Source organism: Crinia signifera, chromosome 1, assembly GCF_055691185.1.
Source record: "Crinia signifera chromosome 1, ASM5569118v1, whole genome shotgun sequence".
NCBI lineage: Eukaryota > Metazoa > Chordata > Amphibia > Anura > Myobatrachidae > Crinia > Crinia signifera.
Genome location: NC_139217.1, coordinates 136,445,431 through 136,460,094, shown reverse-complemented (window position 1 = coordinate 136,460,094; position 14,664 = coordinate 136,445,431). Strand labels below are relative to the sequence as shown.

The 14,664-nt window shown below is 41.7% G+C and overlaps 1 protein-coding gene and 1 pseudogene across 1 annotated transcript in view; both read left to right on the top strand.

Annotated features, from left to right (window-relative positions):
* The first annotated feature begins 3,585 nt into the window (after window positions 1-3,585).
* Window positions 3,586-14,664, top strand: part of LOC146060543 (UPF0462 protein C4orf33 homolog) — a 79,825-nt gene continuing 68,746 nt past the window's right edge. The window contains exon 1 of the mRNA XM_083173860.1: window positions 3,586-3,655. Within this exon, the coding sequence (XP_083029986.1) occupies window positions 3,591-3,655 (65 nt within the window). The 5' untranslated portion in view covers window positions 3,586-3,590. The remainder of the gene's footprint in view (window positions 3,656-14,664) is intronic.
* On the top strand, window positions 10,827-10,945 carry LOC146039214 (5S ribosomal RNA; annotated as a pseudogene).

Sequence of the window (14,664 nt, the reverse complement as noted above, 5' to 3'; positions counted from 1 at the left end):
AAGGAACATCGGTTCTGAAACGTGCTAAGCCTATTTCTTATTGCACTCGGATACTCACCTTGCAGCAATCCAGCTATCTGGGCACAAGCTTCCCTCTGACTGGCCACTGTTCCTGATTGGAGGTTGGATTTGAAATTCCATCTGCTGTAGCTGTTTTGCCTGGGCTGTGTCTTCAATGCAATTTTACGTTATCACTTTGTAAGTGCATTTGTATATTAAATTGTTCTTAATCTTGGTTAAGAAGTTATTTGTACTATTTGCTTTTTTTCTCTGCCGTCTGCTAAGTATCACATTGATATATGTTATGGGAGGTTATTTTTATCGCTCTGAACATCTATGCTGCATTATATTGCTTGGACCCTAAGGACTGAACCCTAAAGGAGTTTTTGGTGATATTTATTTTAATTACTTATTGTTGGTTACCATAAAAGGGGTTATGTCTGTGTTTATTACCACTTTATCAAGTTCAAAATATGCCAAACAGCAGTGGGTGGCAGTAGTGGGCCCTTTTGTCCTAAGTGGCCCCTCTGCACTGCACCTTCTGCACCAATGGTAGTTCCGCCTCTGGCTAACAGATAAAGTAGCTGAATTTCACTGATTTGTGGTAGGTCAAGTTAAATATACAAACATACAGATATACCTTATGATACTATGTTTTGACACGTTTCTTATCATTATCACATACCAGTAAGCTATATAATAGGGAACTAGGTATGTAAGGGTGTTGTTGAGTCTTGGGGACTGGATCAGGAAGGGCGGCCATACCTATGTTTCAGTCCTGAGTTTGAAGTAGGTTGCAATATACTTTCACTTACATCTATTCTCCAGGTAATTGCTTTGTTTTTGTAGTTCATACTGTGGTGCGATGTCTCAAAACGTTAATCAATCAAAGCTGGATTCCTGTTAACAAGGATTGAGAGTGCATTGTATTAAATCATACAGGCCCATAGTATGTGAGCAGCAGCTCATTTTTTAAAAGGTGTTTAGCTACCATAGGCTGGTAATTATATCTTGCTCTCTGGCAGGTTTATAGAGTGCTTTGGCATAACACAAACACTGAAGAGCAAGAGAAACGGATGGAAGTAAGGTTGTTAGGTTGTTATGAAGACCAATCTTCCTTGTATCCAACCGTGAAGTCATCTGCTGCCCCCGGCGCCCACATCACCGCGCAATTTCCATGGGAATGCCCATGAAATGCTGGCCATTCCCATGGGTGCAACTATCTGCCGCCTCCCACCTGCGTGTGGCCACGGCGAACAGTCTGTATGCACATGCGCAGAAATGTGAAGCATACACCAAACATTGGTTCCCTTGTGAATGAACGGTCCATGCGAACGGACCAGAATAACCCCCACAGTCCCAAGTTTTAAGGATATCCATACTTGAGCACAGGTGACTTAATTAGTACTTTAGTTATTTTGATTTAACCAACTGCTCAAGCCTGGACGGTAAGTGTGCCTTGAGGGCCGAGGTTGGGAAACCCTGTCCTGCTGCTGAATCATGGGAGGTGTTTCAATATTAGAAGCAATAACTTGAAAAAATGATTATCTCTGAAATACCACAATAGGCCAATTTATATGTTTGGGGAATATAAAAAGTTCAAACATCTGATTTAAGGAAACCTGAAAGAATAAAAAGGTCAAATTAAACATTTGTCCTTTGAAGGTCCCAATTTGAGAACATACTGTAGTTCCTATTATCTTGACAAATAACCAAATGATGTGTGAACAATCAAATGTTTGCTCAGGTGCTGTACTGTAGTGACGTCTTCGTTCATTATTTACAACATGAAAAAAAACAACGCTATAATGTGTACAACTAAACTGCACAGAATTAGATTTGTATATAACTAAAGATATACTACTAGTTCATAGGTTGAACTAGATGGACGCAAGTCTTTATTCAGCCTCACCTACTATGTAACTATGGGCCTTATTCTAGTTCACTCTTTCTGACAAAATCCTTCTTAGATGGACAAAACCATGTGCACTGCAGGTGGGGCAGATGTTACTTGTGCCTGATATAATTAGATTTGGGTGATGGTTTACTTCAAAGTGAGATCTAAATTGCAGTGTAAAAATATAGCAGTCAGTATTTACCCTGCACAGAAACAAAATAACTCACCCAAATCTAATTCTCTCTGCACATTTTACATCTGCCCCCCCCTGCAGTGCACATGGTTTTGTCCATCTAAGAAGGAATTTGTCAGAAAGAGTGAACTAGAATAAGGACCTATGTAACTCCGTATGTATAAATTTTAAGCTTTCCTTGTGTGTCAATGAGGCTATGAGCTAGTTTTACACACACACACACACACACACACACACACACACACACACACACACACACACACACACACATGCACAGACGCACACACACACACATATATCTATATATTTACCTCTGCTGTAAAATGTAGTGGTGCTTAAATAAACATACTGTGTAATGAAGTTATAACAACAGAACCCACTTTTTGTTCTGTTGTTCATTGAAATATTGAGATTTTGTGCAATATGGGCATGAGGCATTCATGTAACCTATATTACAGACACTGTGAACAACTCTTGAGTAAAGGGTTTATGAGCTTTGCAGATTGAAAGTCAACAAATGGACCGTAAAAGCGCTATAAATGCCAACTTTTTTGTGTATTTTACTTTTTATTGTTAGTTTCAGGTTGAAATGGCATAACAAGTCCACATTATTATATTTTTCATCCTTGTGTGACATTGATAGTGTGCACTGTGTTTTGCTGGCCCAAGCTTTCACAATAAAATGTCATTGCCTGAGGTGCAAGGAGTTAAATTGATTTGTTCCCATGGTCACTGATGTTAGGATTCAGATAAGTGCACCACTGAACTGTCTGCATACACAGAGTACTGTACAGTAGTGCATTGTAGGGAAAAAAAAACCCCAAACACCTAAAACCAACAATTTGCAAATGCACACGCTGTACAAACATTTGCTTAAATGATAATTTACTGTTTAGAAAGTGCTTTATTGCTTGTACAAAAATAACTTTTGAATCACTGTATTCAAATATGTTTCATTCTTTTTGTTCATACCTTTGTCATGACATAAATCGGTGTTCTCTGTAATGCTGATCAATTATTGTGCTTCCTTTGGAAACTATTGCCTGGAGAAGAACGCAGTCGTTTTAAAATGCTCATTCTTCATGTTAGTAAATTAGTCAAAGCAATTTGATAAGGGCCAGAGGAAAACTCATGGGCATCGCCCCAGCTTCTGCCTATCACAATCAATTTAATTTATTATGAAGGTGGTTAGGGGTGTTTTTCACACCGTAAGACTGACATTGCATGTAAAAGTGTGGAAGGGTCATTTTTAGAATGGTTGATTTATGTTTTCATGCTGCATTTCCTGAGGCTTTGCAGCCAAGTGGCTTTAATATTTGGCCAATGCTCCAGTTCTAATCGTTATCAATTCTAAAAATACTCAAGGATATATGTGTTATTAATCACTTTTTATCTTGGAAGGGCTGAGTATGTTAACAGTTACTTAGTTCTAGAAAGCGCATTAGGTATAAATATATGATACATTTTCATTCCATTTTAAATCCATCAAACTGTCTGACAATGAAAGCCCTGCTGATTGTTAGTCTGATTGTTGAGTGCTACACTCGTCACCCATTGGTCAACAGGTAATTTACTGTTTAAAATATAAAAGCTGATTACATTACTTTTAGTCTGCGAGTACTAGTTCAGATCAGTTTTGACATTTGAAATGTTTTGGTTTGAGAATAGATTGTAGGGGATTTGCCATATAATAATAATAATAATTATTATATACTAATATAATGTCAGAATATTCCATTGTGCTTTACAATTGGGAACAAAATCGCAATGAAACAAGACTGGGTAATAACAGACAGACACAGAAATTAGAGGGACCTGCTTACAATAGGGAGAGAGGCATTGATGCACAAGGTTAACTGCTATGTATTAAATATTGGTCCAGCCAGATTGCAGAGGTTCTTGGTGGGCGGTATGAACCAATCACATCACACAGGAAAGGATCTAGAGGATGTGAATGTGAAGAAAGGGAGAATAATTAAAGGTTAAGTATAGAGGAGATGTAATGCACATGCGCAGACGCACACCATCGGGGATGCGAATGGATTACAATAACCCCTAAATCTGTGGATTACAAAATGAATGTGCACTCACCTGTATCTCAGTATCATTATGTTGTATGCAATGATTGATTCTACCTGCATCTTAGTCTACTCTTATATTGGCCTCTAAAGTTCAAATGATAATCAGATTCTGTAGCGTTCTGGCATGTGGAGTATGTGGTGTACTGCACTGGGTCAAATTAAGGCCACAGTTTTATTACAGCTGCTACTTCTGCACTTGATTTATATTGAATATGTGAAATCGAGAGATCACAATGGCCAAGGGAACCCCCGGTCGGCCCCACTGCCCGTGGGCCAACCTCCTCCATTATACTTATTCTGGATTATGGTGTATTTACTGCAGTGCATTTTTGTAATTAATCTGGTACAGTACCATGTATGCACTATCAGTGTTTACTACTGTATGTATGTTTATAAAGGGACCCAGATTATGCAATTTCCAATAGCTAGCCAAATGTCTGTGGCGGCTGGATGTCTGGATATTAGCTACATCCTAAAACATGGGCTCCTACCACTGAATTCCCCTGGGGTGCCTTTCATGCAGGGGCACTTGAAGAGAAGAGGAGGCCCATGTGCAGCCTCCTCCGTCCAGACCCCCTCCTCTTTGCTGGCAGTCGCACTGCACAGCACAATAGAGTCTGAGCATGCACTGACCTCCAGAAAAAATGACCATTTTTCCAGAGATTCCGGCAGTGCTTTGTTTTTATTGAGCGACTCTGGAGGGGTGAGTATTATTAAAAAATGGGTGCGGTGTGGGCTCCCCTAGGACTCAAGGGCCCATGTGCACCGTGCACATTGCACCATTATAATATACCATAGTCCAGGGGTTCCCAAACTGTGCACCTAGGCTCCCTGGGGTGCCTCGGAGCACTTGCAGGGGTGCCTTGCTTTGGTGGTCCAGAAATGATTAAAATTATTTATGGTCAATGTATTAGACAAAATCAGTGCTTGTGGCTTCCAGTTTTAAAATATGTGGATAAATAGAAGTGAATCTACATAACTGGACCTAAGAATGACATATAAGCACAACATATTTAATTTAATATTGTTTTCTGAAATTCTCGGTAGCACCTAGGGGTGCCGTGACAAATATTCTGATACTCTAGGGTGCCGTGATGGAAAAAAGTTTGGGAACCACTGCCATAGTCTGATTCCGTCAATGGGGGAAATTTACTAAGATGTGTATTCTACTTCACATGTGATCCTGTCTACTATCTAGACTTCTAGAGGGTGCTAAATAAATAAGAAGTAAATTGTGATTGGTTGCCCATAGCAACATACACATTTAAGCAAATTTCCCACAATGGATGAAACTTAAGGATGGATTTGCACTTGTGTGATCATTGTACCTTGCTAGCCTACTTTTTAAAAAGTATTTCAGGGATATTGTAAAAGTAACACCCATAAACGCAGACATGTAACTTATACCTCTGTGAAGCATGTCATAAAATTGAATTTCATCTGAATGTAAACGAGCCACATACAATTAGTCAGATCTACTTGATGAAAAGAAATGGTTTATTTATTGTGTATTACAGAAGGTTCCATGTCAGTGACTACGAGAAACTTTCTTTAACAATTCATGTAGCCGTAGGGTTCTATGGGGCAGATGTATTAAGCTTTAACAAGAGATAAATGCAAGGGCGATAAGGAGAGATAAACGTCCAGCCAATCACCTGCTAACTGCCATGTTACAGCCTATGTTTGAAAAAAGTCAGTAAGGAGCTGATTGGCTGGACGTTTATCTCTCCCTATCACCCTTGCATTTATCTCTTGTTACGGCTTGATGCATCTGCCCCATTGTGCCTTATAACCAATGCACGCAATGGCACTGGTGATCCCATTTAAACCTATATATCTCATATTTCTATTTTTCAAAAGACTATAGCAGCTGCAAAATGGGGTGAGGTGCAGTCAGGGAGATTTCTAGTCTCTTCAGGGACTTGAGGAGATTGCAGCTATTTCAGGGAGTCTTCCTGACAAACAGAGAGATTTGGAAAGCATGCATTGTATGCAAGGAGTACATATATTGTGCATGTGAGCAATTACCTACAGGCATTTCCAGTTATGTCCTGTAGTCCAGACTGGAAGGGGCAAGCCAGTAAGATGCTTTAAGAGTATCAGGATATTTACCCATTAGGGTTAAAGATCATGCTTCTAATTGCATTTTTTGGGAGATTCCATTTAAATATGAACATGGAGCCTACATAGAGAAACATGGTGGCATTGTCGCTACTGCTACACTACCACTGTCTTCCTCCAGTGGTCCCTTCTAGGGGATGCAGTCAAAATCCCGACGGTCAAAATCCCTAGAACCATTGACCGACAGTCAAAATTCAGACAAGGAAAAAATACTGACATATAGAATGTAGACAGGTGAAAAAGTCAACATGACTTCTGGCCGACAGGTCGCGAGGTCGACATGGGTTTATTACAGTTTTTTTGACCCAACATGTGCCGACAGGCGGTATTTCATGCTCTACCATCCACTAGGGTGTGGTGGGAGAATAAAATAGTGTGCCGAGCGCAGTGAGGCACCGTTCACCGTGCACCATCCTGAAGAAGCCTTGTTTGGCGAAACTAGTCGATGTATGTGGAGATCCCGCCTATGCCGATTGAGCAACACGGCATTGACGGGTAAGTCTGCCGGCAGACCCCTTGCACCCTGGGAACAGGTATTTACTCCAAACCGCTCTAACGAGCATACAAGACTTTGAAATAAGCTACTTAAGCTACACCCACATGGCCTGTGCACTGGACTCTTTCATGTTTGTCCTGTGATCCCCTGTCCATCTGTGTGTGTGTATACCGGTAGTAGCAGTCATATAGTTTTTATTATAATTTTTATATATATATATATATAGCATATACCTAGCGTATTTTAAACACATAGTTACAGTGTTTTTTATTGCTATTTTTTACTGTCATATTTCCACTGTTAAATCCATTTGAATAAAAAAAATTATATTTAATTTTTACACCTTAACCACTGTGTATGTATATTATTTGAATATTGGAAGTGAAGCGCAGGGTGTACATCCCCACTTGCCTATTGTACACAACTTCGTATTTGTAGTGTACCCACACACCCAGCGGCTAACTAACAATGGGGGTTATTCTGGTTGGTGCGGCCAAACGTGCGTACGTTCCATATTAGCGTACGCTCTCCGTACGCGGCCGTTGAGGTTAAGTCCACCCACAAATCAGCCGCATACGTACGGCCAGAAACAACGTCGAAGGGGAGTGGCGTACAATTGAGCGTACGCCAACGTACACGGACGGGTCAGCCCTTAGACTCCGACAACTGGCGTACAACAGAGCGTACGCCACCGTTTACGGACGTCTCTCGTCCGTCTTCCCACCGACTTCTTGCGGCTATCTGAGCGTACGCCACCGTGCACGGATGGGTCTCTATTGTTTATTAAATTCATAGCAGATCAGAAAGTGGTACAGTTCTGTATTTTGGGTACTATACAAAGATTGTGTGCAAAATAGTGGGCATGGGCTTAAAACATTGCTGAAACATCCTTTGTAGGTGTTAGATGTGGTTTATGTTATTGTATCATAAATACGAAACCTATGTTTGTATTAGAGTGAACACGTTGACACATGTCGACTTGTGTAGATTGAGTGTGCTACTGTGTAAAGTCTATGAAAGCACGTAGTGAATGTGTATAACTGTTTAACAAATACCTACCTTAGCATATATAAGCAGGTCTTTAAAAGATTCTTACCTTAAATTAAACAAACCTTTAAATGTCGAGAAGTATAGAAAGATAAGCTTCCAAGGTGTTTCAGTGCTGTGTGTGGCTTGCAGGTAGTGAAATAATGGTTTGGACTTAATAGACTGCAGCATTGGTTATTACATTCAGGTGTATGTGTTTGAGTAGTAATCAGCGTAAATTAGCAAACCCAGGCGCACGCTGTCATGCGGTATCTGTAGGGTTGGTCTGAGGTGGCGGTTGGCGGCCGCCTGTTTTGTGTCCAAAATGAACGGTGCTTTAGCCGATCGAGCGGTAGTAGCACCGTTCATTTTTGGTGCACACCCCCGTGTACGCCCATGTTTACGCCCATTTTCCCTCATTATTTCGGCCGCTCCCCTCAACACGCCCCTATGCCGCCCCCAATGACCGTACTCTCGCGTACAGGTTTTTTCGCACGGAGAGACCCGTCCGTAAGCGTTGTGGAGTGTTCGCGCCTGCGCATTGGAGATGGTACGCATGCGCAGATCATTAAAAACCCCGGAACGTACGCGTACGGCCCAGCCACACGAACCAGAATAACCCCCAATATTACAGGTTTGTGGTGCAGTCATCTCACCCCTCTCATCTCTACCGTGCCCGAAGCATCACGAGCGAAGCGAGGGGCTGCGGTTGACTTTCAACTGTGTCCATGTCGATTGTGTCGACATTCGGGTAAAAAAACAGTGACCTCGCGACCTGTCGACTGAAAGTCATGTTGACTTTTTCACCTGTCTACATTCTATATGTGGGTATTTTGACCTTGTCGGGATTTTAAATGTCGTATTTTGACCGTCGGTCAATAGCTGTCGGATTTTGACAGTCGGGATTTTGGCCGTCGGTATTTCATACGAATCCCCTTCTGGCCCCAGTCCAACACTTATTTTTACATTTGTTGTAGTGTTTTGGGGATACTACTATTAATCTAGCTACACTCCCCAACTCTCCACTGCATTATTATATTTTGCTCTGTGTCAATATGTATGTATTTGTGCGAAAACAATACTTTGAAAAAACATTAGATATAATTAAATAGGTGTTCAATATATCATTAAAAGAATAGGCACACTAATAAGAGTGGAAATGGGGCTCTTCAAAAGCAAATGTATAAGATTATAAAGTATGAATGACAATTGGCATCAAGTATTATGAAGGGTTAACAGTCACATGCCCTTCTCCAGGTATATATTGACATACCCCTGCTTTCAATTTGAAATACCTGTATTTGAAAGTTTGGCCAGTGATGCATAGTTAATAAAGGCATAGGGAGCTGGATTATGCACAGTTTAATGCTGTGCAATTAAACACCTTTGACTAAACATTTGCCTCTCCCATAGCCTGTGTTGCCTCTAGATGCAGTATAGGGACAAATGTGCATTCAAATGCTCAAGCGTTCATAGCTGTAAGCGTTTGCAAATAAACAATAGGAAAAAAAGTTCAACAACTTTTGAAGAAAAAATCTGGATCATTATGTGGACCAGGCCTACTAACCCTTCAGCTGAGAACATCAGGACAGCCCCAGGGCCTACCTCTAAAGGTGAACAGGGAGCAGTAGGGGAGAGTACCAGGACCAGGCTCAGTAGAGACATTTACATCAGATATCAGTATTCTCCCCACAGTCTCACACCCACCCATACTGCTCAGTACATTTATAAATGTATCTCAATGTTATTCTCATTTTCCATTTCCATTGGTTACCTGCAAATGTGGTCTTGCCTTTTGTTTTGTGCCTTATTTTGTTTTGAGATTGGTACTAAATCCCAGAGGTTGGAATCCCGGCTTTCAAAATCCCTACGCCGGAATCCCGACAAGGGGGGTACGTGGACCCCATAGAGGGAGAAAGTGTCAGGATTTCGGCGGTTGGGATTCCGGCGTCGGGATTTTGACCGCTGGGATTGAAACTGCATCCCTTTTGTTTTTTGTACTATACAGAGGGCATTAGAGAGCTTAGCCAGGCACTGCTAGACGAAGCCTCATAGGCGAAACACGTGTCCAGCCAGTTCCCGTCCAGCCCACCCCTCTAGCAAGTACCAGACATCACCGATAATCAACGCGCTACAGCCGGGACCCCACCAGCCGTCAATCTCCGCGACGGAGTATCCGCAACTAGCAGGTCCGGCTTTTTGCGCCTTGGATCTCCCTGCACCCCGCCAGCCAGCGGCAGACCACATCCTCTGGTCTGGCCCAACACCGCGACGCTCACTTCAGCAAGCCGCGGACACGCCAAGTCCCGTCATCAGCCGCTAACACAGGCAGCGGCAGCAGGTACACGAGCACACTCCCCTGTGCCTCTGCATTTGGGAAGTGCTCGCTCAAACCCCCTTTTTTTCCCCATTTGGCGTCATCTCTGTATTGCATACCACAGGGAACATTTGTGTCGACACATTGTGTGTCAACCATCCAAACATAACGTCAGTCCTATTTTTATCTATATGATTTTTCAACAAGCCGGCTACCATACTCTGGCTACAGTATCTTCCCCTTTCCTTTGATCAACCAGGAGCATTTCATCAACATTGTGTCAAATTGTTGAAAATCATTAACAATGTGTCAATGTATCCTGCGCAATCTGCTCTAAATCAGTGCCTCATACTTGTCAAAGATTGACTCTAGCCACAGACAGCAAAACTTCTCAAGGCACGATTTCTTGCAATAATGTGTTCCACTTACTAACTTGTTTTTTTCTCCAACCATTTACTTTCCAAAAAAGTGTCGACACAACCGGTGTCAACCACTCTATCACATTTAATAATATTTTTTTGTTCTAAAATACCAGGGTGCTTTACTTGCCAAATATAACCGCATTCCCAATAAGCTATATATCATTAACCCCTTGTAAAATTATCAGGCCATTAAAAAGGCCCAGTGTGATGCGCCACCGCTATCTACAGCCTAACAGTAACAATTGATTGAAGCACCTTGCATTAATTTTGACGTATTGCCACCATACCCCACTGGTTTGCCCAACCCCTCTCCGAACTTGGAAGCCAAGCAGTGGAGGGCCAGGACAGTACCCAGGTGGGAGACCCCTGGGGAAGACCAGGTGTGGCAATACAAATATAAGGGAAGCAAGCCGCTGCTTCAATCTAACCACTGTACCCATGACTGCTAGAGAGAAGTGCTGTTATTAGAAACTATTGATTACATAAGGCTGTGACCTATCTGTGTGTAACCATTTTATACACTCATTGTGCAATATTAGCACACTAGATTGATCCATAAAGGGAACTAAATCATTTCTCTGCCTATGTTCACTGGTAATCGTACCTTTGAAAAACTCAGTGCATAAATGATAAAGTAAAGTGTGACATACTAATTATTATTCCTTAAACAATAATAGTTTGAGGACCACACTACATTTTTAACCTATTCTACTACTTGTACTCAGAGTGCCATTTATTTTAACAAAGTCTCTAATAAAAGTTATATCTTAAAGTAATCATCTAATACCTGTAAATTTACAAAAAAGGAGTGCGCCCAAAAAGCGTTTTTCTCTCTTTGTCAGGTCTTCCCTGACAAAACCCCAGTGTACAATCATTGACCCTAAACGCTGGGCGCACCGCCAACCCCATAACTACCAGAGATTATATCCTAAGTAGTTGTAATTTAGTTGGTTTTCTAATTAATAAACTAATTCCCAGTCTGTGCGGATCTACACCCTCCCTTTTGCATCCTCATCTCACAGTGTAAATAATAGTTGTGATAAATCTAATTTTAGAAAATAAGGCAATGTTTCATTAACATCCCATTTTACACCAAACAGCCGGGTCGCACCCAGTTTTTTAGACCCGGCTCCAACCTGCATACGACCCAGCTTTTTAGCCCTTTTGCATGGCGTCCCCTTCTGGCATTAGGCAGGGCCTGCGCTGTGGAAAAAAACAGGTTATTAGGGCTGGTGTAAAAGGGGTAATAGCACTCATAGGTTGGCATATGTGTTACTACTGGTGTGTAATGTTCTTTTCCATTGTGCTGGTGTTTTATGATTAATCTGGTATATTCTTAGAGTAAACCTATGCTTTTTGCCATATAAGTAAAACATCTTGAAATGTGAATATAAATGAGTTTATTTTGCATCTCTATAGAGTGCAGAGTTTATTCGTATACTTTACACGTTCTCCTTTTTAAACAGGTCAAAACATCTGTCACACATGAGGTAGGAGAAAACTTTCCAGCTAATAAATTTGTGTCAGGAATCTTAGTTAACATCACGATTCATACATTCTGAGCGCTGTTCTTGCATAGGTAATGAGCTTAATGCTAAATGCAAGTAAGAGATTCAGGATGACAAATGGAAGTTATAAAAGGCTCAGTATTTAGAATGCTGAATGCTTAAGTATTATATTAACACCTGCACATTTGGATTCTGTCACTTTCTCCATTTTTTAAAATGATTGTAAAGATAATAGTATTAATGATCATGCAGCCTAATGCCACTATTATCAGTCAGAATTAGGAACAAAATGATTGCTTTTCTGCTGCAGCTCACGGGCAGACATTGGGTGCTTTGATTAAAAAAAAAAAGGACATATTTTATTTTAATCTACGTTAGTAACTTTGGGGCTTATTCAGATATGGACGCAGTTTAGATTGTTGCAACTGACCAATAGTAGTCTGCGAATTTGTTTGAGCCACAATGTGCATATGCCGCAATACACTGGTTACTGTGGGGTAGATTTATTAAGCTCGGTGAAGTGATAAATTGTCTGGTTTTTATCACCGGCCAATCTGCTCCTACCTGTCATTTTTCAAACCAAGCCTGTAACTTCACAGTTAGGAGCTGATTGGCCGTTGATAAAAGCCAGACACTTTATTACTTCGCCAAGCTTAATAAATCTGCCCCTGTGTGTTATTAGTTCAGGGTTGCCTAGTTTTAAAGTCTCCTCTCCGGGGGGTGGGGCATGATGTAGCAACACTGATGAAGCAGCACTTCGGGGGGAAGGGTCAAGCCCCGTCCCCAGTACTTCAATTCCCACACTTTGCGGGTCTTCAAGGAGGGGGTGGGTCTGTTTGCAACTTTAGCCACACCTCCTCCTCCCGAAAAGCTGCAAATTGCGGAAATTTACAGCCGCGGGAGATTCGGGGGGGTTCTGCCGGTATCCGGGAGGATTACCCACCTTCCTGGGGAAGGCCATTCTGGGAGGATAGGCAACCCTGTATTAGTTGGTGTGATTGACAGACTGCAGGTCTGGCATGTCACAACCATTATGTGGGGGTGGGGCAGCCAGCGAGTGCTTCTCCGGACGCAGTGCATTTGGTCCTGATGTTGCAACTATGGGCTTGATTCAGACCTGCTTGCTAGGCTGCATATATTCACTGCCTATTGATCAGGTAAATGCCTCCGCCGAACAACCGCCCCACACTGCCCAAATCCCCTCACTAGCATGCGAGCAGATGTGTTTGCTCACCATCAAATGATTAGAATTACTCTTATTCTGGCTGGAGATGGCCAAATTCAGAGCGGGCACTGACGTCAGTCGCCAGCCCCAAGCAGGCGTTTATATGGACACACCCACCATTATTGTGGGCACACAAATAAAACACTGGGCATTCCCCTGCGCCCACCCTCAGTCCGCCCATCCTGTAGTGAACACCCCGGCGAGTGCGAAACTTGCCAAAGATGTTTGAACCAGGGGTTTACACATGCACATATTCGCGCATGCGCAGACCCCCAATTTCGGGGAAAGGGACGAAGTTGGACTTGAGTGATCAGGACTGAGTTGGCCCCTATTTTACAAATGTGCAACTGGTGCTGCTTCTTAAGATGCAAGCGGTAGACCCGAGAGGCCACCGCCCGTGGTTGTCTCTTGTCCTGTGGCCATTGCAGAATTGCAGAACAGATCCCCTGTTCCAAGAAACAGACATGACATATTTTCGGAGCGCAGCAAGCTCTTGGCCAGCGTGACGTTTTTCCAGGATTTTTCTCAAAGACCTAGATTAAAAAATGAAGCATCAGTCTAAATGCCGCCAAATAAAGACTACTATGATGGACCTCCTGTCATCATCGCACATCCTAAATAAAAAATATCTGACTGCAAATTGTTCCTGAACATCTTCTTAGCATGATATTAATCATTTGCTATACATTTCTTCATTATAATTGTCAAAAGAGCCTCTGGCATCTTTAATCAATTGGCAAGCAATTAGTTGAACTCAGTATCACTACCTGCGTCTAATTGAATTTATTGTTATTTTGTCAAGACAAATAGCATTTTGAAAGTCATCTAGCCTTGTTGGCTAATTCATCATTGTTATACCAAGGAATAGACTCAAGTATAAACAGATTAATTTTTGTAAGCAGTGAAAAATGGATATGCCAAATCTGTCTGTAGCACCAAGCACATCCAGGTCCCTGTCAGCATTATCATGTACTGTATGAAATGAGATCTGGGTGTTAATGTGTTGACCTGCCATGTGCAATTTAGTCGCCCAGCCTTTTAACGCTGTCATTTTCATGGGTTAAATAGTCCTTCTCTTTCTTGTTACCTAGGGACAGAGAATTACAGTTAAAAGTAGCTGGACTGAATTTCATTTGCTTTCATTTTATTTAAAGGTGAAGAGAACGGAATGTAAATGATGCACAATTAAATCACCACTTCCTCCTATTTATTCATCTCTCCTGAAAATGAGTGCGGAAATCTCACCTTAGTGGGTGACATAATGCACCTCCTGGAGTGTAGTCTGTGACTTTTCTTTGCCACCTACGTAGTGAATTAGAATATAATTTGAACATGTGCATTAGTTATTAGCTTAATCATATATATATAGCTAAGGGCA